Source organism: Triturus cristatus, chromosome 4_1 (assembly GCF_964204655.1).
Source record: "Triturus cristatus chromosome 4_1, aTriCri1.1, whole genome shotgun sequence".
NCBI classification, from domain to species: domain Eukaryota; kingdom Metazoa; phylum Chordata; class Amphibia; order Caudata; family Salamandridae; genus Triturus; species Triturus cristatus.
The window spans coordinates 1,049,049,044-1,049,075,384 of NC_140585.1; the positions used below are offsets into that span (position 1 = coordinate 1,049,049,044).

General features: G+C 41.0%; 1 protein-coding gene across 11 annotated transcripts in view; it reads left to right on the forward strand.

The window, feature by feature from the left end:
• MAGI2 (membrane associated guanylate kinase, WW and PDZ domain containing 2) overlaps positions 1 to 26,341 on the forward strand; it is a 2,464,469-nt gene that overhangs the window by 1,945,129 nt on the left and 492,999 nt on the right. For all 11 annotated transcript variants that reach the window (XM_085654042.1, XM_085654039.1, XM_085654033.1 and 8 more), the window contains 2 exons: positions 7,730 to 7,851; positions 11,873 to 12,055. In XM_085654042.1, the coding sequence (XP_085510168.1) occupies positions 7,730 to 7,851; positions 11,873 to 12,055 (305 nt within the window). The remainder of the gene's footprint in view (positions 1 to 7,729; positions 7,852 to 11,872; positions 12,056 to 26,341) is intronic.

The window sequence follows — 26,341 nt, forward strand, 5'->3', positions numbered from 1 at the left end:
CCAGGAACCACTACTATGGAGCAGCTTGTTGTAGGAGAATTTTAGTCTAGCCTCCTAGAGGAGGAAATCATGCAAATCCATCAGCAAGGACCAGGTCTTGTTGGAATGGAATGGAATGTTCGCAGGAGAAATGATGCATTGAATCCAGATTGTATGGGGAAGTAAGGCGTTGATTCTAAGATAGTTCTCATCTGTAGGTGCGTCAATTGCGATGTGTGGCACACAGGCATGATGTGTAATGACCCGGGGCATGCTGGAGGTCGATGCAGCGAGGCAAACAGGCGCTACTTCGATTTCTTCAGCCGCAGTCCCATGATGTGTCAGTTCTTGTAACCACACAGCAGGGCCTGCATCAGAGTCGGTGCAGTAATCTCGGACTTTGGCGGTCAGGGCGCAGCACTAGGCATGCTGTGATTCTTCAGGCTACTGCAGGAGATGCAAATATTTATTTTTTCTTGGACCGCATGGGGCTCTGTGTTGGGAATTTCTCCCACACAGTGGTGCTGCATCGGAAAATCAGCCTCAAGGAGGGCGAAGCGTTGATTTTCAGGTTTCTTCAGGTTCCCTCCAGGGGCCCAGAACTAGAATAGCCACCCCAAGCAGGTCACAATTCCCAGCAGAGGAGATCAAGCAAGCCATAGGTGAAGTCTTTGTGTCCTTGAGACTTCAGAACAGGAGGCCAGCACACACAAGCCCTTGGAGATTCTTCTCAAGCTGGTTTCACAGCAAAGCCCAGTCTTTGTCCTCCCCTTGGCAGAATTAGAAACTGCAGGACAATACAACAAAGCATTACAGAGCAAAGGGGCAGTACTCTAGCTCATAACTCTTCAGCTCTTCCTCCTTGGCAGAGAATTCACTTGATTACAGAAGTAATATAAGGTTCAAACACAATTTGAAAACCACCTTTTCTTAAAGGTGTGTTATTAAATTCGAAAATCAGAGAGCCTAAACTCCAAATCTCTAGCTGTTCCCAATTGAAAGTTACACTTGAAAAATATTACAAGGCAGCTCCAATGATAGCCTATGGGAGAGCGAGTCCCTGCAATAGTGAAAAATGAAATACAAAGTATTTCGCTATAAAGACATGTAAAACACACCAGTAAATGTCTTACCTTTAGCTTACACTGCAGCCTGATCGTGGGGGGTGCCTTCGGCCTACCTTAGGGGTGACATCCAAAGATTTAAAATTACAATTCATTTGAGTCTAAACATAACATTTCTACCTGTTCCCAATCAAACGTTAGCACTTATTAAATGGAATAAGGTAACCCAAAGTTATCCTATGGGAGAGGTAGGTCTTAAAGTAGTGAAAAACGAATGTAGGAGTCTTTCACTCCTAGAATAAGTAAAAACTTTTAAAAAGTGTCCGACTTTTTAAATACAATGCTCCCTGACCTATGGGCTGCCTGGGGTATTCCTTAGGGGTGACTTATACATCATAAAAAGGAAGATTTAGGCCTGGCAATGTGTTTCATTTGCCAGGTCGAAATGGCAATTTAAAATTGCACTACAGGCTGCAATGGAAGACTTGAGACATGATTTAAAGTGCTACTTTAGTGGGTGGGTAATAGGTATTTACAAATAAATTACATGTGCCAATCAGGTGTAGGCCAATTTTAAAATGTTTTAGAGAGAGAGAACTAGCACTTTAACACTGGTTTGCAGTGGTATAGTGCACAAGTCCTAATGCCAACAAAAACGAATTCAGACAACAGGAGGGGTGAAGGCAAAAAGTGTGGGGGTGACCCTGTTGAGAGGGCCAGGTCCAACAGACAGTTTGGGGGTGGTGTCTGTATATTAGCTGTTTGTGGGCTTGTTTAATTATCTGGCGGGCCACATTGTTCTCTGGCATTGCAACAAACTTTGCTTACAGCAGGCACAAGTGCAGACAGTCATCCATATCTTGAAAACACATATACAGCTTGCCTTTAAAACTTCAAAGCTGCCTTTATTTGCAAATGTGCTCCCCTTTTCTACCTATCTGATTCACTAATGGGGGGCATTTTTAGTTTGCTGTCTGGCCCTATTTTCTGTAGCTGTCTGATCCTGCCACCCAGTCTCATTTAGAGGTGTTGAACCACTGACTGTTGTTTGCTGTCTGCCATAGGACTGCCACATTTACTGCATCAGGCAGTCCTCTCTATTGAGGGTGACCCCTTTTATGCTGATTTTCTATGCACTGTTCGACTATGGGAGGAATGGTGGACCCAGTCACAAAAACAAAACATTGGTTCCCAAGCACAGGGTGAAGGAAAGCTCCTTGATACCAGTAACATTTCTTGTCTTTTAGAAGCAAACCCCCACTTTAATGAATTTATTCTGAGAATAAAACGATGCAAAATGGGCTACCATAACTTGATGGCATACATGGCATTAAATTCTGAATACAAGGCAATAATGTCTAACAAAAGAGCTCCTGAGTACCTTCATCAGCCATAAAATGCTGCTTTAGTGGTTAGCACTACATAGGGAATGCCCTCTGCCCCTTGGTGGGCAGAATCATTGCCGGCACTGCTCAGTGGACTTGGCAGACCAACCACTGTACTCTAAATTAGATCTTTTTCATGAAAGTCTAATAACCTTTCATCTTTGCAATAGTTTAGGAATTAATTACATTCTGTTGGTCCTTCCAGGTTAAATCTGACTTTTAAATTACTCTTCAGAACTCCTAAACAGGGAATCATTCTTGATATGTGGCAGTTTAATTCCTTTTGCCTAAAATGAGAGCTACCTTTTACTACTCCCATAATTCCTTACTTTAGTTTTGTTGTAATTACTGTTTAATGACTTTGCAGTTGAATAGTGGTTACCCATTGAAGGCCTGCTGCAACCCCACCAAAGCCAGCTGTGGCCGTGCAGGTAAGAGTGGTGGGGCTGTGTTGGGGGATTTTCGACAGAACCATGTGGGGAAATTAAATAAATAATCAATTTTCCCTCTTCGTTGTCCGCCGAAATCCCCCCTCACCTGGCCCCACCGCTCTTACCTGCACGGGCCGCAGCTGACCACAGCCCGAGCCAAAGTGACAGTGACACTTGTGTACATTAGCAGTGAACCCTACAGGAAGCCTAATTTAAGTTAGCATGTGTTGTCTCAACCATTGCATCTCTGCACAGTTGCTCCTCTCTGCACCTTTGAGGTGGTAATCTTAACTCATAATGTATACTGGAATATAATATATAAGTATTTTCTTGTTAATTAGATTTTGCACTTGTATTATGGAAATATTATATTTGCAGGTGATGGGTGGTGTCACAATAGCTCTGCTGCACCAAGCAGTACAACACATTAACAGAAGGCTCTGTGATAGCTCTACTCACTGTGAGCTAGCACAGTGAAACCGCCTGGAGACTTCATCTTTTTAAATTGCTAAAGAGAAGAAGGCAATCTACCTTACTTATCACTCTAACAGTTAGGGGTCCACAATAGTATTGTATAGTGATTGCATTTAGATAGTGCTTATGATCCCTGAGGAGGCATTGAAGCACTTTGTGGAAACGAAGAAAGTGTCTGAGAAAATGTAAAGCGGTGGCTCTACTCTCACAAATGGGACCAGGGTTTAAGCAGAAGGAAAAGGGAAATGGATGGGGAAAGGGACATCATGAGCACAGGCTTGGCAGACATGAAAATGCTGCCTCTTTTGTTCTTTGTACCAACAGCCCTGTCATAGGGATGCGGATATGAATCACACAGCTGGCTGTGCTTTGGAACGACTGGAATAACTGAAGCTCAAAAGAGGATATTTCCTATATAAAAATATATATTTCATCACAGTCCCTGGGTGTCACTCCATCCATACTTTCCGATAAGCGGGTACAAGCATTTGCAATACCATGGATCTTGCATTTATGAGAGTTTGAGCTATTAGCATTGTAAATGCCAACAGGTAAACCTCTCACAAATGCAAGACCTACGGCATTGCAAATATTTTTGTGTTTGTTAAAGCCCCCCGCTGCGATTTCACGTGCATGAGGCCACGCCCCTTTCTTTTTTTACTAAAAAACGTGTCTAACAAAAGGTGCCCAGCCGCTATTAAAGTGAAACCGCAGCATGGGGGCATTTACAAAAAAAAACACATGTTCATCAAGCAAATGCTTTTTTGGGTAAAAGTCCCCATGCCGCGGTTTCACTTTAATAGCAGCTGTGCACCTTTCCTTAGACACGCTCTTCTAAAGAAAGGGGAGTGGCCTTCATGCACGTGAAAGTGCCGCATGGGTGCTTTGACAATAAACAAATATTTGCAATGCCGTAAGTCTTGCATTTGCGAGAGTTTAAGCTGTGTGCATTTACAATGTCAATATCTCAAACTCACCTAAATGCGAGACCTATGGCTTTGCCAGTGCGTGAAATGGAAAATGGAAGTGCAGGTACTCTGTACCAGAGTACCAGCTTGTTTTTGAGAAGTGACGGTACTTTCAAATTAAAAGTATAGGTTTTCGCTTGAGAAGTACCGGTACTCTCCATCTTAAAATAAAAAAGTGCCGGTACTCAGTACCGGACAGTACCGGCCCATTTCAAGCACTGGGCTTTGCAAAGAAGTGGCTGCCATTGTCCCGGCTGCTTGGAAAGTAAAAGTGCACACGGTGCACTGAATGTAAAGAGAGCACGTTGTGCTGGAAGTAAGACAAAACCCACTAAAGAAGATAGTGCTTACACACGAAATAAAACATACCGTGTCCCAACAGAACTAAATGGGAGGATTCAAATGAAGACAAGGCAGTACTAAGGAGGGAGTAACATGGTGATTAAGGAATAATCAGAAGCCAGCATTTACAAAGGAAAATGAATAATATGGGTGGAGAGAGGGCGGAGCTTTAAATCCCTAACTCAACACAGCATGGCTCGCAGAGCAGCGCATGCGCTGCCCAGGCTCGACCTGAAAATGTTCTCCCAACAACACTCTCCAAAATAGGCAGTCTTATTCATTAAAAAACAATATACTTATCATGTTGGTGTCTCAATGTAGCATGATGAGACCTATTTGCCTCCATCTGCTGATGCTGTGAAACTGGAGTGAAACTGCTAATATCAGTTTAACCAAAAAACTAGTGACAACTGTCAGACATTTCAACATAGTGACACAGATTAGAGAGTGAAACCTCTGACCTTGATCCAACATGCAAGGGACACTGTTAGCGACAGAACAAAGTACTCAACCCTACATAAATGGGATTCATCTTGGTGTGCACTGACTTTATAAAGTCTTCCTCTGTACAACTAAGTATATCCTAGAAGATTTGAGACATTCTTAACAGGTAGGGATTGAGGAGAAATTAGCTTTGGATCACAAGGTTTATTTTAGCTTTAGCCAGGCAGCAAGCAGATTAATGCAGCAGCTGAAAAATGTTGTCTTGTTACATGTAGGTTTTCCATTAGGTCCAAGGGTGCGGTATTTTTGGTTCCACCATATACAAGCACGCTGCAAAAACCGCTGTGCTCTGGTTGTCTGTAGGAGAAGAAGTCGCGTTTTAGTGCCATTGTTTATATGGACTTTGGACGGGTGCGCTTCAGCACAGCAGATGCAAAACACTACTCATGCTAATCAAGACCTGTGTCTTTTGTTATGCTATTTAAGCTTTAGTGTGCTGTGTTGATTGGTTCTCAAAGAGCTCTAGGCTTGATGAGAGAGAAGGGTAGTGCAGTGATCCCATGCTGTTATACAGTCCTACATTAGCCAAGATCTTCACATGAGACCTTTCAAGCAGCAAGCCAACCAGGCATTTGCCCAGCTGGTGTAATAGCCATTTTCCACTGACTGCAACCTATCTACTGCCCTAGGGGGTTCCAAACTATTAATCAGTGACAGGAGGCAGCCAGTAGTGGGTGTAGGCGCATGGCAGATGTACATGAAAGAAAGACTGTCGGAGGGTGAAAGTCATTTACTTTGTTGTGTTTCTAGTCCCCTTCAGTACTCAAACATCGAAAACATTCAGGCTTTCTAGGTTATTTTTTTGTGAGAGTACCTATCCCACCTTAAACAAAGATCAATTTGATTTTGGTCTGTTCAGGCCCAGTTCTCGAATTTATAATGGTGCAAGCAAACGTTTGCCTCCTAGCTGGTGGTATGCCCTGCTTACGCAGGCAGCGCAGACATTTATAAACAGTTTAACACTTTAACTTACAATAGAGCTCTCCAACTCCGCGCCAACTCCACTTCTCGGTCGACAGATCTTTGCCACCGTGTTAGGATGGATCACAAATCAAAATTCATCCACGTAAAGCAGTTTTAGAGTTTAGTCAATGATGAGAGATTTGGTAAAGCTGGAAACGTGTTTTTTTTACTGAAAGATTAGTAATATTTTTTTTTTTTATTCAGGTTAGTCAGATATATCCAGCTGCAGAAATATTGAGAGAAAAAGTTTGGTTAGAGGCAGCATGAAAAATAACTGTGTGTTCCATAAAGAAAATAGTCCCTATCTTAATCTAAAGGAATTTGTTGTGGAGAAGAGCAAGGATTGGGAGAATCTAGCTGTAGGGAGAACTCCTAATTAGGAGCAGTTCTAGAAACTCAGCCTAGTTCACAGATAGTTGCAGTAACCTACGTCAATCCAAGATAGAAGGAAATTAATCACAGCAGTAGCTATGATTCAGCATAAAGAAAGAAAGTCTCCTCACGAAAGGAAAGGAAAACAAGAAAATCACAGTTAGCAGTAGTTTACAGAAATTAGTGCTGGCACAACAAAGTGCTAAGGGGCAGGGTAAGTGTGAATTAGAATGAACTAACTCTCCAGCTAGGAACACGTATTATATAGAAAGACACAAAAACATATGTTGCAAAAACAGGTGCTTAAGTCATTTCCAGCCAATGAAAAAGGATCTTCTAATGGTCCGTTGCCTCTCCTCTCGGTTCCCAAGTTACACGTTCATGTCGAGATGATGTTATTTGAATAGCGTATTATAGCGTATTACAAAAATATACATTTAGGAGGGTTCTCATGAAAACCTCTGCAAACTTACTCTGTTAGCTGTTCAGTGTCCCATTGTGTAACAATGGACTGCTCTATGAAATGAAACATTAATATCTAGCATGTCCCGGTTAGATCATGAGAAACATTTTCTTAAACAATCCTTAATTCTACTAAACATTTTATTTAATATAACACATAGTAGGTGACTTGATCTAATGCGATGAAATCATATGGTGTGACAAAAGAAAGAAATACATTTTCTTGAAACAGCACACCTTCTGATAGTGGCATGTATTACAGCAGTTCTAAAAGGCATTTTATTAACGGGAAAGAGAAAGCAGAGAAAAGGAAATACATGCGAGGCCTTGTCATGTAAGCCTACTGACTGATAAGATGCATGTTTTTTTTTGTTTTACACTTTTAAGAAATGCACATTTTCCTACGATTTGTTTTTGTAAAGCATTCTCTACCATAATGTAAAAATATATTTTAGCATCTGTGTAAGGTTACTATCACCTACAATGTTCTGCTCCATCAAATCCTTTAGTTGTGTAACTGGCTATTGCACTCATTGCCACATGAGAACACTAATAGTGCGAGGAACGCCTTTGGGAGTCTGTCGTATTCTTCTTGCTTGCATTGACTTGGGGTGTAGTCTCTCGATTTGCTACTGCACAGCGCATCATGCTGCAGCAACACAGAGCTTTCCAATGACTCCGCTGGCTGGTGTGAAGCAAGTTGTGTGCAGTGACCAATCCGTCTAGATGTGTTTGCAATGAGCTGTGGCCGCTTAGCATGATGATTTTCAAACTTGTTTTCTTAGTCATATAAACAGAAGAACGCAGTTCGAAAACCCCGTCCTGGAGGCAAAGCGGAAGCTGCAGCAACATAACATGCCCATCACCGACCTGGGACAGCAGCCCATGAAGGCCCAGGCATTCCACGGTAAGGCATCCTTTGGGATTTATTGACAGTGGCGCTTTGTAAGGTTTCTGTTGTAGGGCCGGAATATGTGTGGACCCAGTCAGGTGCATCGGGGCATATTATCATGACAGGCGATACAAACTATCGCCGCTTTAGCGACAGAAAACTGCCGCTAAAACGGCGATAATGGGCTTGATAATATGCTCTATGGAATTCCAATTGAAACTCAGGTTAGATGTCCTTCACATCTAACATGGGCTTCAATTGGAATCCCACAGAGCATATTATCAAGCCCATTATCGCCGTTTTACTGGCAGTTTTCTGCCGCTAAAGCGGCGATAATGTTATCGCCTGTCTTGATAATATGCCCCATCATTATCACCACCAATAAAATCTGACACCGAGGTGTTCGGCCTTTATTCCCTCAATAATCATTGCTTATTCTGACTGTTTCGGGAATAAAATGAGAATTGTTCTGCTAACTGCACCAAAACCTGCATGTCCCAGTAAATACTGGGCATTTTCCCCCATTAAATTCCGGGAGGTTTGACCTGCTGAAATGTAACTAAAGGTGCAACCTATATTCCAACTAGAATTTACCAGTTACAATAAAAATCGCAACACTTGTAATTGCGATCTTTGCGTAAACATGTGTAGGGATTGCGGTTTAAAGGGCCACTCAGGGCTTTAAGTGGGCCGGGTCCTTTGGTGCAGTCTAAAAAGCAGGTGTTGAAACGGGTCCCTATCGGGCTCTCCCTTTTTCCCCTCACCGTCAGGGTGAAAAAAAAACTGAACTCTGCGGCAGCACTACCCTTCACTGGCTTTGATGTAACTTCAAACTTACATGTTAAAGTTCTTTCACAGTCTCATCATTTCAGAACTGACGGATTTTCATATTATATGCAAGAAAGCCATAGTTGTTGCAACTAACAACCATGGACAAAACCAATAGTCTTGGCTTGTTGTAGGTGTAATGTTACTTGTTGTATTATATATCTGGATGCAATGACAGAAGCAGCATAATTTCGGTCAGGTGACCCACTATGCTAAGCACAGATTTTTAGCTTATGTGTATTTAAGCCACGCCCTAAAATACATTGGCCGTGCCCCTATGAGAGACCCCCAGTTTTTTCATCCCACTTAAAGCCCTGGGGCCACCTGTAATCAGGCCTTGTGTGTTAGTTGGAGGCTTACAAGACAAATGTTTTATTCATTTTGATCACCTTATTAAGAAGGAACAGCTGCCTTTCTAAGCCTACATATTAAAATGAACACTCACCATGAACAGTGTCAAGGAAGAGTTCAATTACTAGAAGGTGTTATGTATCTCATTAAAAATCATCACACTTATTGAAGCATTAACTAAGTTATTTTTAAACCCAGAGCTTAGGGATGAGCATTGACTGCCTTTTAAGCAGCAGTACTTCACTCATCAGCACAGGGCCAGTTATCTTCCAGAGAGAACTACTTCTGTTTCTTGTCTATGCGGATGTTCACAGAGCGTCCTCTTGACTGTAAACAAGGCTTATTTGCTCATGTTATGCAGCTAGGTTATGATATGTACACACACACATACACATGGTATCTTGGCCCACAGAGAGGTCCTCAACGTACTATGAAGGTTTTGCCCTGCGAATCATTGCTTCACAAAGCATTGCTAATGCTAGGCGGTGTATACTGCCAGCCACCCACATGGCACAGAGATTGGGGTATCATCATTGACTGTGAATGCCACTGGTGGGATGCAACCGCAATCCACTTGAAGCGGCCGCAACAGTGCTTCAAAAGCCGCTGTTAGCACCACCGCATGACCCCTTCACCCAGGAAGATGTTACCTTTCCCACTGACAGGAGTCACGAGCCGTGCTTAATTTGAGCATGTGATTTCCGGTGCACGACACTTAATTGGTTTCCAGTGCTCAACACCGGCACATAATTGTCAACACCGCACTTATGACAGTCTGTCACATGGTGGCACTTCTCATCTAATTTAGAGATGAGCAGAACAATGGTTGTTTATGAATACAATGTACATTAAAAAATTACTAATACCTGCCTCCCCCTCCATTTCCTTAGCTTTGGGGCCTTGGAATAATCTGAACTATCGCACTTGCAAGCGACATAGAGAGTTAGTAGTTGTTTTGGCAGTAATGACAGGGGCGATGGGTGGTGCAAGCTACCGTGGCCTCCTGGTCAGGGCCCTGGCACTTATTATTTTACAAATTAAGCACTGGTCAGGAGTGAACTGCTGCTATGTACTCCTGAATGGATAATGACTGAACCAGCAGTATTCTTGATGGCGACCCCAGCTTGACGCACATTTTGATTCAGCCCCCTCTGTTATTATATTAGTGCGCTCTTTATCAAAGTTTTTTTTTTTTTTTTTTTAGAGTTTTAAATAGCGCGGACTAGACCCAAGACATCAGGTATCAGAGCGCTTTACATGAGCACCAGTTTCGGTACAGAAAAACACATTCATTTTTGTTAGGCGCGGGGAGATTACGTGATTTGACCAGAATGACAGGATGTTGAGCGTCCTTGCCGAGATAAGTGGAGGAGTGCTGCCATGTCTTGATAAACATCCACTATCTGTACAATAAATAACATTTCTATATGTTCCTACAGTCAACGATAATTCATTGTTTAAAATGCTTCTATGCACAGCATTTCTTGTCAAACTTCTCCCGTTCTTATGGTTAATTAATAGATACATAAATAAATGCATTCATTTATAGAACCCAAGTACTATTAACCCACCAGGAGCACCCATACTTCAGTATTCCAAAGGATATGAAAAGGTGACCTAGCGCAGCTAGAAACATAGGCGCCGCGAAGGTCACAGTTTATGTATTGAAGCTTCCAGGAGCTTTCTCGTCAATGCGCCCCAACCTATCCTACCCAAGATCCACGCGACTGGCGACACGTGAATTTGAGAATCAAACTACAAATAAATGCATATTCTAATTCAAAATGCATATTACGAAATGTAGTGGGGCATGATTGAGGAAGCCACAAAAGAATAAATGCACATTAATTCAGTTTTAACAGGGGCTTCCAGGGATTTCCAAGAAATACTCAACAACCTCTCTCTATAAAGCTATTTTCGGAATATTTGATTATATATGTGGGAAACATTTTTCGAGAAGGGTCAGAGAAATACTATTTTCCAGCAAATTGTGCCTCCCACGGGGCTAAGGCAATATGTTGCAGGGGCTTGTAAAAGCCGGCAGAGAATGCATAACTTTCTGAGAAAGACAAGCGAGGCTTGCAAACACTCTCACAGGTCTGTGGACATTTTAACTGTAAATGAGTGAAGGCTTTCATCTCAAGTTCCTTTTAGCACTTATGTACAGGAAAATTTGCACCACAAAATCAATTGCACTTGACACAGACATTGTCCCACTGTGTTGTTTTTCTGTTATTAATGTTTACCATTGTTTGATGCTCCCACGCAAGAAACTACCAACCTGTCTGTGAAATCTCTTACCTTTAAATGTTTCTGGAAAAAACAGCACATGTATTTATTGATGGTCATCACATATTATACACATATCAAACGTATGTCTCCTGCCCCTGTGGCTGAATCAGTGGTGGTGCCAGTGTTTGTTGACCAGTGAGTCCTAGGGTGATATCAGAAGTATATAGTGATGTTTTTACTAGCATTGCGTAGTCCCTGGACATACATATGTGTTTAATGCAGACATATGTACCATCCAATGCTGCAGCATTCCATACATTATTTTAGCATAGCATATCATGCCATAGCATTTATAACAGAATATTTCTTTAAACTAAGTATCGATGGGATTGTTCTGACTTGCTAAATTTGATTTAAAACGCTTAGTTAATCAACTTTTTTGATTACTGAATCTTCAATGAATTACAAGTACGAAATCAGCCCTCCTTACTGCTTCTCTCAGATTGTCTATACGTGCAGTGTTAATATGAATATTCTCATTAAATACTTGATGTGCACCTGCTTGCTGTTCTGAAATGACTCAGATTCCAACTGTGCCTGTTTTTGACGCTGGCATCTTTTGTAGAAAAACCTCCTTTCACCCGAGATGCGTCACAGCTGAAGGGGACGTTCCTCAGCACCACTCTCAAAAAAAGCAACATGGGTTTCGGGTTCACCATCATTGGGGGTGATGAGCCGGACGAGTTCCTGCAGGTGAAGAGCGTGATACCCGAGGGCCCTGCAGCGCAGGACGGCAAGATGGAGACAGGTAATGCACGCCTTTTCCTGCTGGACTCTCTTATTCACAAGCCACATGAGCCCTTCCTCAGATGGACAGGCGCTGCCCGAATCAGAGGACCGCCTCCTGGTACTTTCAAGCTTATCTGCTCGCCTTGTAATGGGAAACTCCTGCTCTACTCAGAGGTGGGATTCAGCAGTGCACGTCATTCAAATTCAAGTATGGTCATACTGCCTTTTCATACATACCTCTACCCGTCCATGTGTGGCTTGCAAATGACGTCTCATTTACACCAGTTCATTCCCAAATGTGCTAAAAACATTTGTCCTCTATATGAAGATATTGCATAGTCTTGTTAGTTTCTGGATACTTTTAAGAAAAATAAGAATTATAAATGGCACTGGTAAACTATTAGGGGCATATTTATAATAACTGACGCATCCCTGCATATCAGCAGGGATGCGCCAGTTATTTTGCGCCCCAGCTCCGCCATCATGGATGCGCCGCATTTATAATGCGGCGCACCATGGGGCAAAAACGGCACAGATGCGTCACGCATCTGTGCCGTAAAAGTGGCGCATTGCTGGAGTTGCGTCTCAAGCGCGACGCAGCTCCAGCAATGCTCTGGGGGGCCCTATCTGCACAATGCTGCGTCAATCCTTACGCCTGCTTCAAGCAGGCGCAGGGTTTTGACGCAGCATGGGCTCAAAAGTGACTGAGTGAAATGTTGTAGATTTCACTCAGCTACTTTTAGGAGGCGTTCCTGCGCCAGAACGCCCCCACATGCCCTGGAACGCCTACATGTGGCGCAGGGCTTTACAACGTGACGCATCTCCCAGATGCGTCACGTTGTAAATACCCCGCACCATGGCGCAGGATTTGCGCCGCTGCTGCGTCACAAAAGTGACGCAACGGCGGCGTAAATGAGGCGCAAGTCAAACATAAATCTGCCCCTTAAAGAGGATAAGCCACTGTGTGCTAATGTGGAGAAGGGTGTACTGCGAGATGCACACAATGTATTGCCAAACAAAAGTAGATGAATGGTTTAATGCCACAATATTGATTGCAAAAATACTTGTTGACACATACATGATGCCCTAAATATTTTTTACAAAAATTTAACCCCATTGAGCATAGTTTCTGAATTGTTAACTCCGAAGGAGTGATATTTGTGTAACGGATATTCAGGACACAATACTTTTGTCAGGTGATGTTTAGATCATGATATGCTGATGCCATACCAGACGATCAAGGTGCTCTTTTTCTCAGAATGAAGAAACGTTTTATAAAGAAATATTATTATGGAGAACTCAGAAAGGAAAACATTCATTTAATAAAAGGTGGATTACAAAATAGCAAACCTTCAGTAGGAAATTGCTTTTTGCTAGTTGCTATCCTTTTTAAGTTCAAAAGATTTTTATTAGACAAATAAAGGTGTCAATACATAAGAAAAACTAAAACATAGCATCAGTATGAGAGGTGGAATAAAACATGGCGATGGAAATAAACAGTAAATTAGAAGATAACAAATAATTGAGGCTATATAACAAAAAGCAGTACTGGAAATAATATGCAATAAAATGGATTATAAGAAAAATGCAAAGGAACAAAAAGGTCAATCAAGGAGGCTTAGAGACCTCTTGCTGAATGGGAGGCAAATAGTTGCTATCCTCACTAATATTAACTCTCTAATCCTAATCAACACCCAATCCCTAGACCTATTTTTTAAATTTACCATTCCATTAAGTTTGAGTTTAATCCTAACCACGAATGTAAACTTTAGTGTAATCGTAGCACCGATTGTAACCTAACACTCACTCTATTTCCATAAGTGATTATTATACTTTTAATGTATGTACCCTTTTACTTTATGTCAGATTGTGCTTCTACTGATGATAAACAGTTTTCTTCATGGAGGTTTCTTCATAATAGTATGTCATCAAGCAATTTCTTCATCCCGCTCTTGCATATTACATAAGGATAGTTCAATAAATTATTAATCTCACATTCATAATAAGTCTACCTCAGAGCTTTTTTACCAAGAGCCCTGTGGATCTTGCTGGAAGCAGTAATACTATTGGTTTAAGAAATAGACCCAGCAGTGATTGGTGCTAATGCATTCTCTTAACATTTCATTCTCCGAAGACTTCTGCTTGCCTTCCGGAGAAGCTATTCCTTCAACTAGTTGTATTACATTCCGCCCTTTGTGTCCATTATCCAAGAGGTGCATTCACCTGCGAACGCCTTTAGCTGCTGTCACTCTGCCTCTTTTGATACAGTGGAGAGCTTCAGTGTCAGAGAAGAAAAATATGTTAAGAGAAAAGAATACAAGAAGCTTTAGATGGGTTAATCATAGGGTGAACTTAAAGATGAGAACTCCTGCTACGAAGATATGTGTGTTAAATGTAACTTAAACTCTGAAAGATGGGCTGTATCTCACAGGTCCTCTTCTGAGATCTGGAATAGGTTTTGATGTTTTCATTCCCTGTAAACGGAAATGAACATCTGCTTAAGAAATGTATGGAGACCACTTTATGTCAAAGCCTGTGCCACGAGCTGAGGGAAGTTCCTTAGGGCAATTTTAGAGATGCATTATAAGCACTGCCTGTGTAAATAATTCACAGTCGTGTTCCCTGTATGTAAATTTATCCCAGGAGGATATCCTACAAAGATTGACAGTGGAATTGGATCTCATGGACCAATGTTGATCTTCCCAACCATACAGTAGCGGTCAGAAATGCAGGGATTGTTTTTCTTGCATTAATGATGGAGAGGGCTGGATATGAGTGAACATGTCCACCTGTCTCCTTGATCATTTCACTTTGAGCGTGTGTCACTCACAGCATTTTTTCACTTGCATCTGAGCATGCCATGCATTGTGTTCAGGTTCTACATGCACATGCCCTGCCTGTTCCCCTACCAGAGAACGCAGAAATGTCTTGAGCACACCTTATATAAATCCAGCTCGCGACTTGCCCTTCTTGTCGAACTTTTGAGAACTCACATCCCATTAATATGTGTCATTGATCATTGATTCCCGTCTGTTAAATGGAATTGGCTGTGGCGGTGCCTTGGTGAGATTAATGATGTGCTATAATTTTTATTCACTGCCATTACGCATTCTCCATCGAATTTCCTCTTCCAAACGTCCCCAACCCTCTCTCTTCCCATCCCATATCCTTCCTTCCACGCGATCTGACTTTAGTCATAAGCATTTTAACCTTCTCTTAGTCCTACATCCGTCATCAGATCACATCAATCATATATCATATCGTTTTCCATGGAGACGGGTGTCATTTTTGCCTGCCCGTAACGAGTTACGATCTATTGCTACATCAATAGAGCGATAATAATGAGTCGTGTTTATATGACACTAAATACCACACTGTAGCTATGTCTAAGTGCTACATATCAGATGTTACTGTTACACAATTGCCATCCTTGGGAGGATGAAGGCAGGAATTTACACTCTTGATTTCCAGAACATCACATTGGCTAGCAGCAAGTGATCAGCTCGCTGAGCCACCCCCTTATCACTGCTGCAAATACAATCAAACCTCTTTAGTTTAGTGGAACACTGAATTCAGTCAGCGAGGTTAAAAATTCTTAAAACCCAAAAGAAAAGAAAACAGGCAAATCTGAAAGATTTGGCTGCAGAATGTTCCTTTATGACAGATTTTAAGATCGGAAAAAAAGGTTGAAATGTGTAAAGTAACCTTACATCTAACTATCAAAATGATGGAGCCTGCGGAATTTTAAAGCAAACATTCATTGTCCTTTTGTTTTTTGCATATCATTCTGTACGAAACAGCAAATGGAAAAATATCACCAGTGGCAGCCCTACTACGTTTATCGACAGCAAGCGGTCAGCATGACACCATTTGTTTCTCCGTGGTCCCCAGTATGCTATGGAGTACCCCAGGGTTCGGCTATCAGTCCGATCCTTTTTAATGTCTAGCTCAGCCCCCTGTTTCCCATCATAAGATCCTTTGGGATTGATGTTGTCAACTACGCCGATGACATTCAGCTGCTCTTCTCTATCGAAGGAAAGCATGCAGTGTCCATGAACTCCTTTCAGGCATGCATGGGGCAGATCTCGGACTGGCTGGGGGCTAACTCCCTCCAGCTTAATGCCGGGAAAACAGAGCTGCTGTACTGTGGTATCGCGAAACTGTCGAAACATCGCATGGACGAATTTAGGTTTACACCAGAGGACGCTCCCATAATGGCAGCTAAAACGGTCCGCAATCTGGGGGTTATGGTGGATGAAGACCTTCAGATGCGAACCCAGGCCAATAAAACAATTGGCATCTGTTTTGCACTGTTGAGAGCCCTTCGTCAAATCCTTCCTTTACTTTCAAGTGAGGTGAGACCATTAGTGGTCCGCAGCATCATTCTGAGCAGACTGGACTACTGTATTTGGGTGCACCCCAATATATTCTGCAGGGGTTGCAAAGAGTCCAGTCTATGGCAGCAAAACTGGCCCTTAAGAGACAGCGCAGCTCTTCTGCGATGCTGGCATTGAGGGACCTACACTGGCTGCCTATCAAGGATAGAGTCAGCTTCAAATCCCTATGCCTTGTCTACAGAGCACTACACTATACAGGCCCGGTTCCCCTACAAGAGCGATTCACCTGGTACATGCCCAAAAGACTCCTCCGGTCCACCAGCCAAGGTCTGGCGGCTGTTGCCAGAGTGAAATTGGCTAAGCTAGGAGGCAGAGCTTTTGGCACGGCAGCAGCTTGTCTCTGGAATGAGATTCCTCAAAACCTCAGACAAGCTGACTCTATGCTCGTTTTTAGGAGGAACCTTAAGACCTGGCTATTTGCTAGAAATGGCTAGTAATATGCTTGACTATTGATCTTGCCGCTCCGGTTGCTCTATGTCATCTGGGTCTCTAAGCGCCAAAATACCCGAGGGGCGAAAGCTGCGCTATATAAATGTTTATACAATACAATACAATGTCATTGGAGATGAAGAGAAAATGTAACTATGTAGTAATACTACTTGTGGTACAGCTCATAATAATAATATTAGTAGCAAAATCTTATATACAGCACCGCACAGCGCACCTATGCCGTTTCTATGCATTTTAAAATACTGATGTTGCTATTAACTAGGTACTCAGATGGTCACTGTACTTACCTCAGTAAGTGTACCTATGTTGCCTTACTTCGCTTTTCGTTATAGGAAGTTCACATGTGGATGACGGATGTCTATTCCTGACCCTCTACCAAATCTCTTGCATTTGCACTGTATTCCGTCATTATTCATATCTTTAGATACCTTCCATACATAAATGTTTTGTGTTTTATCATTTCAATTGAGAGCACAAGAAGTCTTAACACATTGCTCCAAGACTGTGCACCAGCAGATAAACAAAGTAATAACTTTGTACAAACCCCTAATGCAGAAGCTGGCTATAAGTCCCATTTTCATTATCCAATATTCATTGAAATATTTGAGTAATTTCAGAATCTAGATAAGAAGTTTCATTGTATGGGATGAGGGCATATTTAGCAGGCGGTACAAAACAACAACAGTATAGCAATGTGTGCGGGCAGACCAAGGTAAGTGCCAGAGTAAATGCAATAGGGGGAGACCGGGGAGCATTCCATCCAATTACTTCACTCTTGCTCTGCCAGAGGGGTTTCAGGGCAGTCATAAGTGCCCAAACTCATGTCTGACTCATTAACTAACAAAAATGTAACTTCATCCCATAAGCTGTTGATATGCTTTCTACCAAATTTTTATTTATTTTTATTTTTAAAGTTTTATATAGCGCTAGCTTGACCCATAGGTATCAGAGCGCTTTACATACATACTGTAAAGAAAAACAGACGGAAATTGCATTACATAGTAGGAAGGCAGTAAGAAAGCAAAACCAGGGATAAAAAAAATACAGCAAGGAAGATAAGGTGGTTAACATAGTCCGGTCACCAACTATCCTTGAATGTCAAGAGAGAGGAGTAAACTCGGATATTGAAGTCTAGGTTAGTTGACGTTGGTCAGGAAAGTATTTGTTAAGGAGATGGATTTCCAGGTCCCTTTTGAAACAGGAGAAGGAGGGGTTGCATCTGAGGACTCTAGGGAGAAAATCCCTGCTCTTTTCTCTGTGACAGGCCTTGATTTCACAGTCAGACCATTTAATCTCTGACTGTCACCATTTTCGAAGAGGAGGGTGTTTCGAGAGATTTCTGTTCCATCGCATTAGTTTGTTGGCCATTAGCAGCACAAGAACAATGAACCAGGTACCCACCTTTATCTTTTTAGGTCGCAGGAACAGGCCTAGCAGACAGCCTTTCAGACTATGTAGATTTGTCCACCCTAACATGTCCATTTGCCATTTTTGTTATTCTCTACCAAAACTTCTCAAGTTAGGACGTCCCATAACATTTCCCATATAATGTGCTTTTGTCTGTCTGCATTAGGGACACGAAAGAAGTGCTAATATATAGGATTTTATGAACTTTGTGTGTTGAAATCTTGGCTTTGTGATACTTACCTCTAAATACCACTGCCATTTACGATTCATTATCCTTCAAATCCCTAGCTAGATCTCCACACCACTTAACCCTCAGTGCTTGATTGTCTGCTTTTGACATGTTCACTAAAAAGATGTAGAATCATTATGTATAGCATATCAACACGCCATGTGTCTGCGGATTAGTACCCATCCCCTTTCCCTTTTGAAAAAGCCTTTCAAATCCCCTTACAGGAGGAATTGTCCTGACTTGAGTCCAATCCTATGTGACAAGTCGGGCAATGGAATTAACTCCCCTGCGTACCAGTAATGACCTGCATTCAAAACCCCAGACCTGTCTACATACCCAGCAGTGCCATTTCCCTTGAATTTAGGGAAATCACAAATAGAAGAGAGGGTGCTTATGGTGGGCAGTGTTTCCACCATGACAGTACCACCTATAGTAGGTGTGTAAATCTCGCTTCCTACGGTGTTGCATTTGTGTACAGTGGTCTTTGTATGCCTGTAGTATTTGGTGACATCCAGATGTTCATTTATTCGATAATACAAGTGGCGAATGAAGGATTCTAGGCCCGTCCACTCTATGCAGTTAGAAGACTATCTCTGAATCCAGTTAGAGGCCATCTACCATAACATGCACAGCCCTTGCTGCTTTCATAGATGTCACAGGAGCCAAGGTAACACTGTTTCACTATACAAAATCAATGAATAACTACGAAAAATAAAGCACGATTTGGGTTTTATAAATGTTTACTAAAAGAAGTGTAATTTATGCCATCAGTAAATTACTCCCTTGCCTGGGTGTTACAACCTCCTTGAATTATATTGAAACCTGGTGTAACTGGCGCAATTTAATTCGTTTTATTTATTTATTTCTTTATTTCTTTACCTAACTCCGATAGGCCGTATGCCTGAGTCCCACCCGATTCCTCCCCCGCTCCACCGCACTGCAGCACTCGCTCCAGGAGCCGCTACTGGGTGAATACAATATGATGACTGAAAATATTTCTGATTCTTTGTTACATCCGAGTATATTCGTATCCAGGAGTTGATGCTGCCTAGACTACTCCTTCGTCACCACTTTTACGATCAATGGAGTGCCAGGCATGAAGGGCAGAGGCTGGACGTCAGAATTCAACACTTGGTAAAGGATGTCAAACTTGAGCTTTTTATGGGTTCAGGGAAAGGAGTCTGGCCAATCCTTAAAATGTGCATTTTTCAAGATGGTGGTCAGTCTATAGGATGCTATTGGGGTTTCCCAACGCAAGATGTAAAGGTTTTTCTGTGCTCTTAGTTCCCCTTTAAATTCTTATATGAGGAGGCATTTCCACGTGATGAAGGTGTTGCAGCACATTTGTTTCATTAATTTTCATTGCATTCTTTTTCCACTTGCTATTATTTTTGTCCCTGTTTCTTTCTTCTTCCACTTAGAACTTCTGATGAATCTAGCTCTAGATAATTTACTCTGGCTCTTTCCTCGTCCCTAAGGTGGGATTTCCTTGCTGTTTCTTCAGCATTAAAACTGATCTTCTGTCTAAAGGACGTTCTTAAGGAGACACTTGACAACTTTCAGTTGTACTATTCTGCGCAGGAAGGCTACTGGGTGGGGTCACCCTTTCTTTGGGCAATCAAGAAGGAGACTCGGCAGACCTTTTCAGCATCCAGTTTTTTCTGAAATTGTACACTGTTTGTTCCTTTTCTCCCAGTAGAAGCCTCAGCCTCTCATGGGACTCAGGATGCTTTCAGCAGCCTGTGATATTGCTCAACGAGTTAATATTCTCACCCTAGATGCCTCCTGGTCACTGGTCTGTCTCCCAGGGATTGAATCAGCCTTTTGTCCTCCAAATTTCAATAAAATGAGTACCGTTGACAGGGGAGTAACATTACATGTTAGTGAAATCTCTTTGAAGCTTCATTAGGAGTTTCCCAGATGTATGTACATGGGTACTGTAGGGTTGGAATCTTTAATACATCCTGGTATCCCCACTCCGAAGCCCATGATTGCAAGTTAATTCCTTTAGAATAAATAAGAACATGCAGACCCTGAAATACCGGGTTCACATCTATTTCCTTTCTTTTGTTTTCTGGTGAAAGTAACAAATCGACACTCATTTTCTACCTACATATATAATATATGTTTGCTGGAGCTCTTTTGAGGCCTGCGGTGTCAGTGGCAGAGTAGGATGGAATAGGTGAGGAGGAAGTCTTTGCGCTCTCCCAGGCTGTCGTTAAGGAGTGGGTGGGGTGTGAATGCAGCAGTTACACAAGGCTCCACTAGAATGTCTAGGTACACTGTCTCCAGGCCCAAAGATTATCGAGTCCAGAGCATACAAACCAGCTAAAAGGGGAAAGTGACAATAGCTCAGAGCAGTACCTCCAAGGTGATACAATTCTGGGCCACTCATAATGAGGTCATAAGTGTCTGATATTCACTATTATTTTCTATTATTACATTGTTAATATTATCATTATTATTATTATTATTAGTAGTAGTAGTAGTTGTAGTAGTAGTAGTACATCAAATCCAACTCTGAACATCACACAGCACATGCTTTGTGATTACAAAAAACATTTGCCACTTCAGGCCATAGAATACTGGTCCCCGCAAGTCACAATTAAAGGAAGAACACCTCTTTACCTCACTCTTTGCGATTCTTAAACATATCATAAAGACTCGCAAGGCACTTTAATAATTTGCATTTTGTTTCATTTTCACACTTGCAAACTCTGCCACTGTGCAAGAACAACATATTTGATATCTCTGGGTCAATGTCCCCTTGCAACTGCCCCTTATTCGCATAACAATTGAATACTATAAATAGATTGATTGATTGACAATTATCAATAAAGACAACTATGACTCTCGTGTGCTTGGTACACATGCATGCAAGTCTATGCCTTGTTTTTATGTATTTTTGTATTTCGCTTGTCGTGCAATCTTTTTTAAATGCCCATTTTAGTTGGGCTGTCCATGTGGTCTCAATTTCCTTTGTTGGGGGGGGCATCTATGACTCATGGAGCAAAAACATGGCTAGTAGTAAATATTCATATTTTTGGATTAGGTGCATCAACATTGCTTTTCTCTGCTGTTGAGGATTATACAGCTCACACTAACGTTTCAGCCTCCTCCTTTAGTGCTTGCTGTCTTATTCCAAACCAAGTGATTAGAAATTGAATTCTCTGTATATTGATCTTATTCATCAGAGAAATGTCTGGATAGGTATCAGATCTCTTGAAAGAAACCGTTCTAAATTTGGTTTTAGTCTTTACAGTCAGTGTCACTATATTTGTTGAACAGCTTCTGAATTCCATTTGAGTTGCCAGTTATCTTCATAGTTGTCTTTACTCAACTTGTATTGATTAGCCCTCAAGTGGGATTTATTGCTGTTGAGGTATGTGCTCCTCTTCAAGACAATATTTAAAAGTTCCAGTAGGGGAGGTTGAGCGGATAAAAGTGCACAGGAGAAATAATGACTCCAGTAATAGTGGAAAATGGAGCCGCCATTCTAACGAGGAAGAAATCGTGACTCTTTTTAGGAAGGGGTTTATCAAAAATCAGCCACATTCTTTTCATTGACTGTTCAGAAACTATTATCCCATTTCTCCTCTCAAAATAATCAACACTGCCAGAGAACTTGTCAATGGAACTTCCTATGATGGGTCAATGAGTTAATTACTCATTGATGAAATGTGTGCAGAACCCCAGCTTCCAGATCCCAGTTGTGAATGTCAACAGTGCTGATTTAACCAATCCTTAAGTTGAGTACTATTGAACTGTGTCACATTTTTACCATTTATTTACTGTGCAACATTCCTTCTTCATTTGCACGGATAACAAAATGTCTGAACACTCATTAATGGGAAAAAAGTAATGTGGCAAGCAAAATATTGAGGTCAAGAAATATTGGGACTTCATGGGAGTGTGCAAACTGTGGAGTTCTCTACCTGTTTTCGCATGGGAATCAGCACTTTTTTTCTGGTAGACCAACGCCCGCAAAAACCTTAGACAAGGTACCCCAATGTTTAACAATGTCAATGATCAGCATGGCCTGCTAGAAAAAATAGTTTTGGTGGACAGATATCATATTTATGAAGAGATTGAACAAACATATGAGAAAGAATCACTTGAACCAAATAACCTTTAATGAAGTAAGATAAGGAAAATAGCATATGCTGTCTGGTGGTTCGGCTGACATTCATACGGACAAAAAAAATCAACAAACATTTGGAGACATTCTACTCCTCTGGTATGTCTTCTGTCAGAGCCAATCTCTGATAAAGGAACAATTGATACACAAACCAAGTGTGGCTTTATGAATATAGAGAAGTTTAGGATTGTGAACTTAGTGCATACACCACAGAAAAATAATGAATACCCCTACTCTGAATGTTCCAAAATCAGAACTCAACATGGTAAACATGCTAAACTAACTCCAAATGCAATATTGTTTATATTGTAGTGCATCATAAACATGGAAATGAGCTGTTGCATCTTCAAATGCCGGTTGACGTGTGATAAAACATCTGGCACATGCTCATATATTGGATTTTTGTGAAAACCTTTCTTTAAGTAACTTTGAGAGGATTAACACAGTCAAAACGTTCATAATATAGGATACTTCACATTTGATTCTTTGTAATTTTCTACCCCGAAAACACCATACATTGATGCATAGCTTCCAGGGGAAAGGTAGTGTGTTGACAAAAAGGAGCTGTGATGAGGAAGTGAAAATCCTCCAGGAACCTACAGTCTGAAGAATGAATTGATGATATCTGCAAATGACATCAAGTAATGGATAACCTATTAGTCAAAGAACAAATATGTCTCCAATTACAAATAATTATAACTTGAACCCTCATTCTCCCCACGAAATGGGATTGCAAATTCATCTACATGTCATGATTAAGTCATTCCAACCTGCATATTAAATTAGTTCCATTAATGGCAAAATAAAGAATATCCTCACTAGAGGTAATACAATCTAGGTAAAAATAAAAATGTATTATTTGCCAGATGATGGAAATGTTAACTTGAACCATTTGCCTTACATACAATGGGTTAGTTTTTTTAGAAAGGGATATTGCTAATTGATGATTTCACTTGGAGTGTATTTATTAAGTGGTATGTAAACCACCGAATGGATAAAACAATATCCCTATATAGTGTTATCTGAAAATTAAAACCCAATAAACTTTGTAAAGAAAAGAAAGACACAAAAGTAACATGGGTGAAATACTATTAGAAATACTTTTTTAATAGATTTCATTGCCTACAGTTGCTGAGACTTACATGTAAATGGGCGTAGGGTGGGTTCCAAGGCCGCTTTTTTAAAAATGGGCCTTGCAATCCTGCTCATTTTACCGTGTGGAGTCCCTGTGTTTGCCATATTCTACCAAATACATCAATTAAATAAAGAAGTCTGACATGTTATTAAGGTTGCATTTCCTTCACCTGGGCCTCTGTCATAAATAGCATCCAGTGTTTGTGCAATAGTTAGAAGTATATGCAGCGTTACAATATCATCCCTTCCACGTGAATATCAGTTGCAGCTCAACGTTCTGCATGGACTGGAAATATTTCCCGAAGTAGGGTCCATTAAATGTAGGACTTCTTCGGTAGGATAGGTGGTTGGAAATTCCATGGATCGCTGGTTAGATCCTCCAAGATCAGTACTCCCAAAAATTCACAAAAGTTCAATTTTCAAACATGTTTCACCTAAAATGTGATAATGTACTTTTATGTGTTCTGTGTTGGTCTTAATTTTAATGAATCTTTTTTTTATTCAGGACCGCCCTGTAGGTTTAGAGTGTATTATCTACATGGATAAGTAATGCTAAAAAAGGTCATTTTTTTGATTGAATCAGAAATACTTGTATATTAGCATTGTGGATGACCCTTACTTCATTGTTGACTGCCAAAGAACTTGTTGTTGAGTTGATGTTTCTACATTCAAGTTGATTTTGGTTTCTGAATAGATCTATTTTACAGCATCACATTAAGCCAGTGCTTCATTCCGGTGATTAAATATTTCACATTATCAGATCCTGTATCCAGGATATGTCAGCAGCGCTAAAAAGTATGTACACCTGAAAAGAAACATATAGTTCCATGAAATGGTACACCTTGAGGTGGTTATTCCAAAACACACGTCTATCACTAATCTCATTATTCTCCTTGGTTCAAAGTTAGCTCTTGCAAAATCATGAGTGTGCCATAAGAACACTGGTGCTGGGATCATCATGTATCCAAAGTTGACCTTGTTTTGGCTTAAAACTCAGTAGAATGAAGACCACAGTTCTAAGCCTTTTTGGCAGCAGTCCTGAAATTTCTCTGAGCATATGAAAATGATACCTTTTGCGTTTGCTGTTGAAGGCACATCAGGCCTTTTTAAGTTAGGTGGAGCAGAATATCTGCCAGAGCCATAGTTAGCGTGCCATTGACATTGATGTACATCTAATATGGTAGAAAGGATATCTTCCATTTTTGACAGGTGTCACTCATTCGCCCTACTCAAAATAAGTCTCCTCAAACTGAATGGATTGACATCAATGGAGAAGCACACCTGTTTGCATACTAAATATCAGCCATCTCACTTTGCAATAAAATTGTATTTCATTCTCTTATCCTATGTTGAAATAATGCTTACCGCTGTTTTAAATAAAAAAATATATAACAAGCAATACCATAGGCCCTAGGGACTAATGAGGTTTGTTAGAAAATGTTGCATTATTTCTGGTAGTGCACAATTCGGTAATTGCCTTAACAGAGTACTTAATCATGATATTCCTATAAATTTAAAGGGAAACAGGAAACAATATGTGTAAGCAATGTCCCAACATCTAATAATGTGGCAAAATTAGCCAACGTTTCTCGCTTCTTCTAAGAGACACACATTTCTCATGCAGTGAGGTGTTATTTTCACATTTTAGAGATCCTCTTACCACACATTTTCCATACTGCGGTAATAGGCTACTTAACAATGCACATGTGTTCATGCTTAAAAACTGTGTCCGAAGGATATATTTATAGAACATTCATAAACTGTATAGACTTTTTTTAAATGTTAACTTGAGAGATTTTTTCCTAGTAATGAGAGTGAGAATTCAGACCGCTACAAAAACCTGAGCTTTAGGTGTGAAATGCACAATCAGGCTCACACTTATTAAAGGGTAAGGTTACAGACCTGACCTTGGGACTAACGATTACTATAATAATCACCCATTGGTGCAAAATCCCATTGGTGCACAATCTGTTGAGCACCAACCCACCACTAGGTTGCTAGCCTCCAAACAGAGTCATAAGGAGTACAAGAAATTTGGACTTTGAGCCAAGTGTAAAGTCATTAGCATCAACCAATGTGTTGCGCTTAGTCAATAACACTGAAATCCTAAAATCCTTTTATGCATCTTCTTTTATGTTTTTCCTTGAGGCATAGTAATACGTATGTTACATTTTGCTTACTACTGCTGACGTGCTACATCATAATAACAGTAAAAATTAAAAGAGGCATGACTATTCCACCAGTCATTGGAACAAATTTTACTCACCTGAGAACAATGAATGGGCAAGCTAGTGAGAATTTAATATATAACATGTTGACAGTAAATGGAGTTCAGCAGCAAATGCCTAGCTCCCTGAGCTATTGCCTTGCTTCTCACCTTTTTCCTCTTGAAATGGGATATTCGACTTGGACTTTCTCGGGATGGGAGGGGCACTATTTGCCCTTCTCAATATTAATTTCCATGGATTTCTTGGAAATGTAAAATTTGATTTTTTCTATTGTGGCTCATTTAATGTATCTTGCTCTAAAGCAGAGGGCTGGAATTGGCAA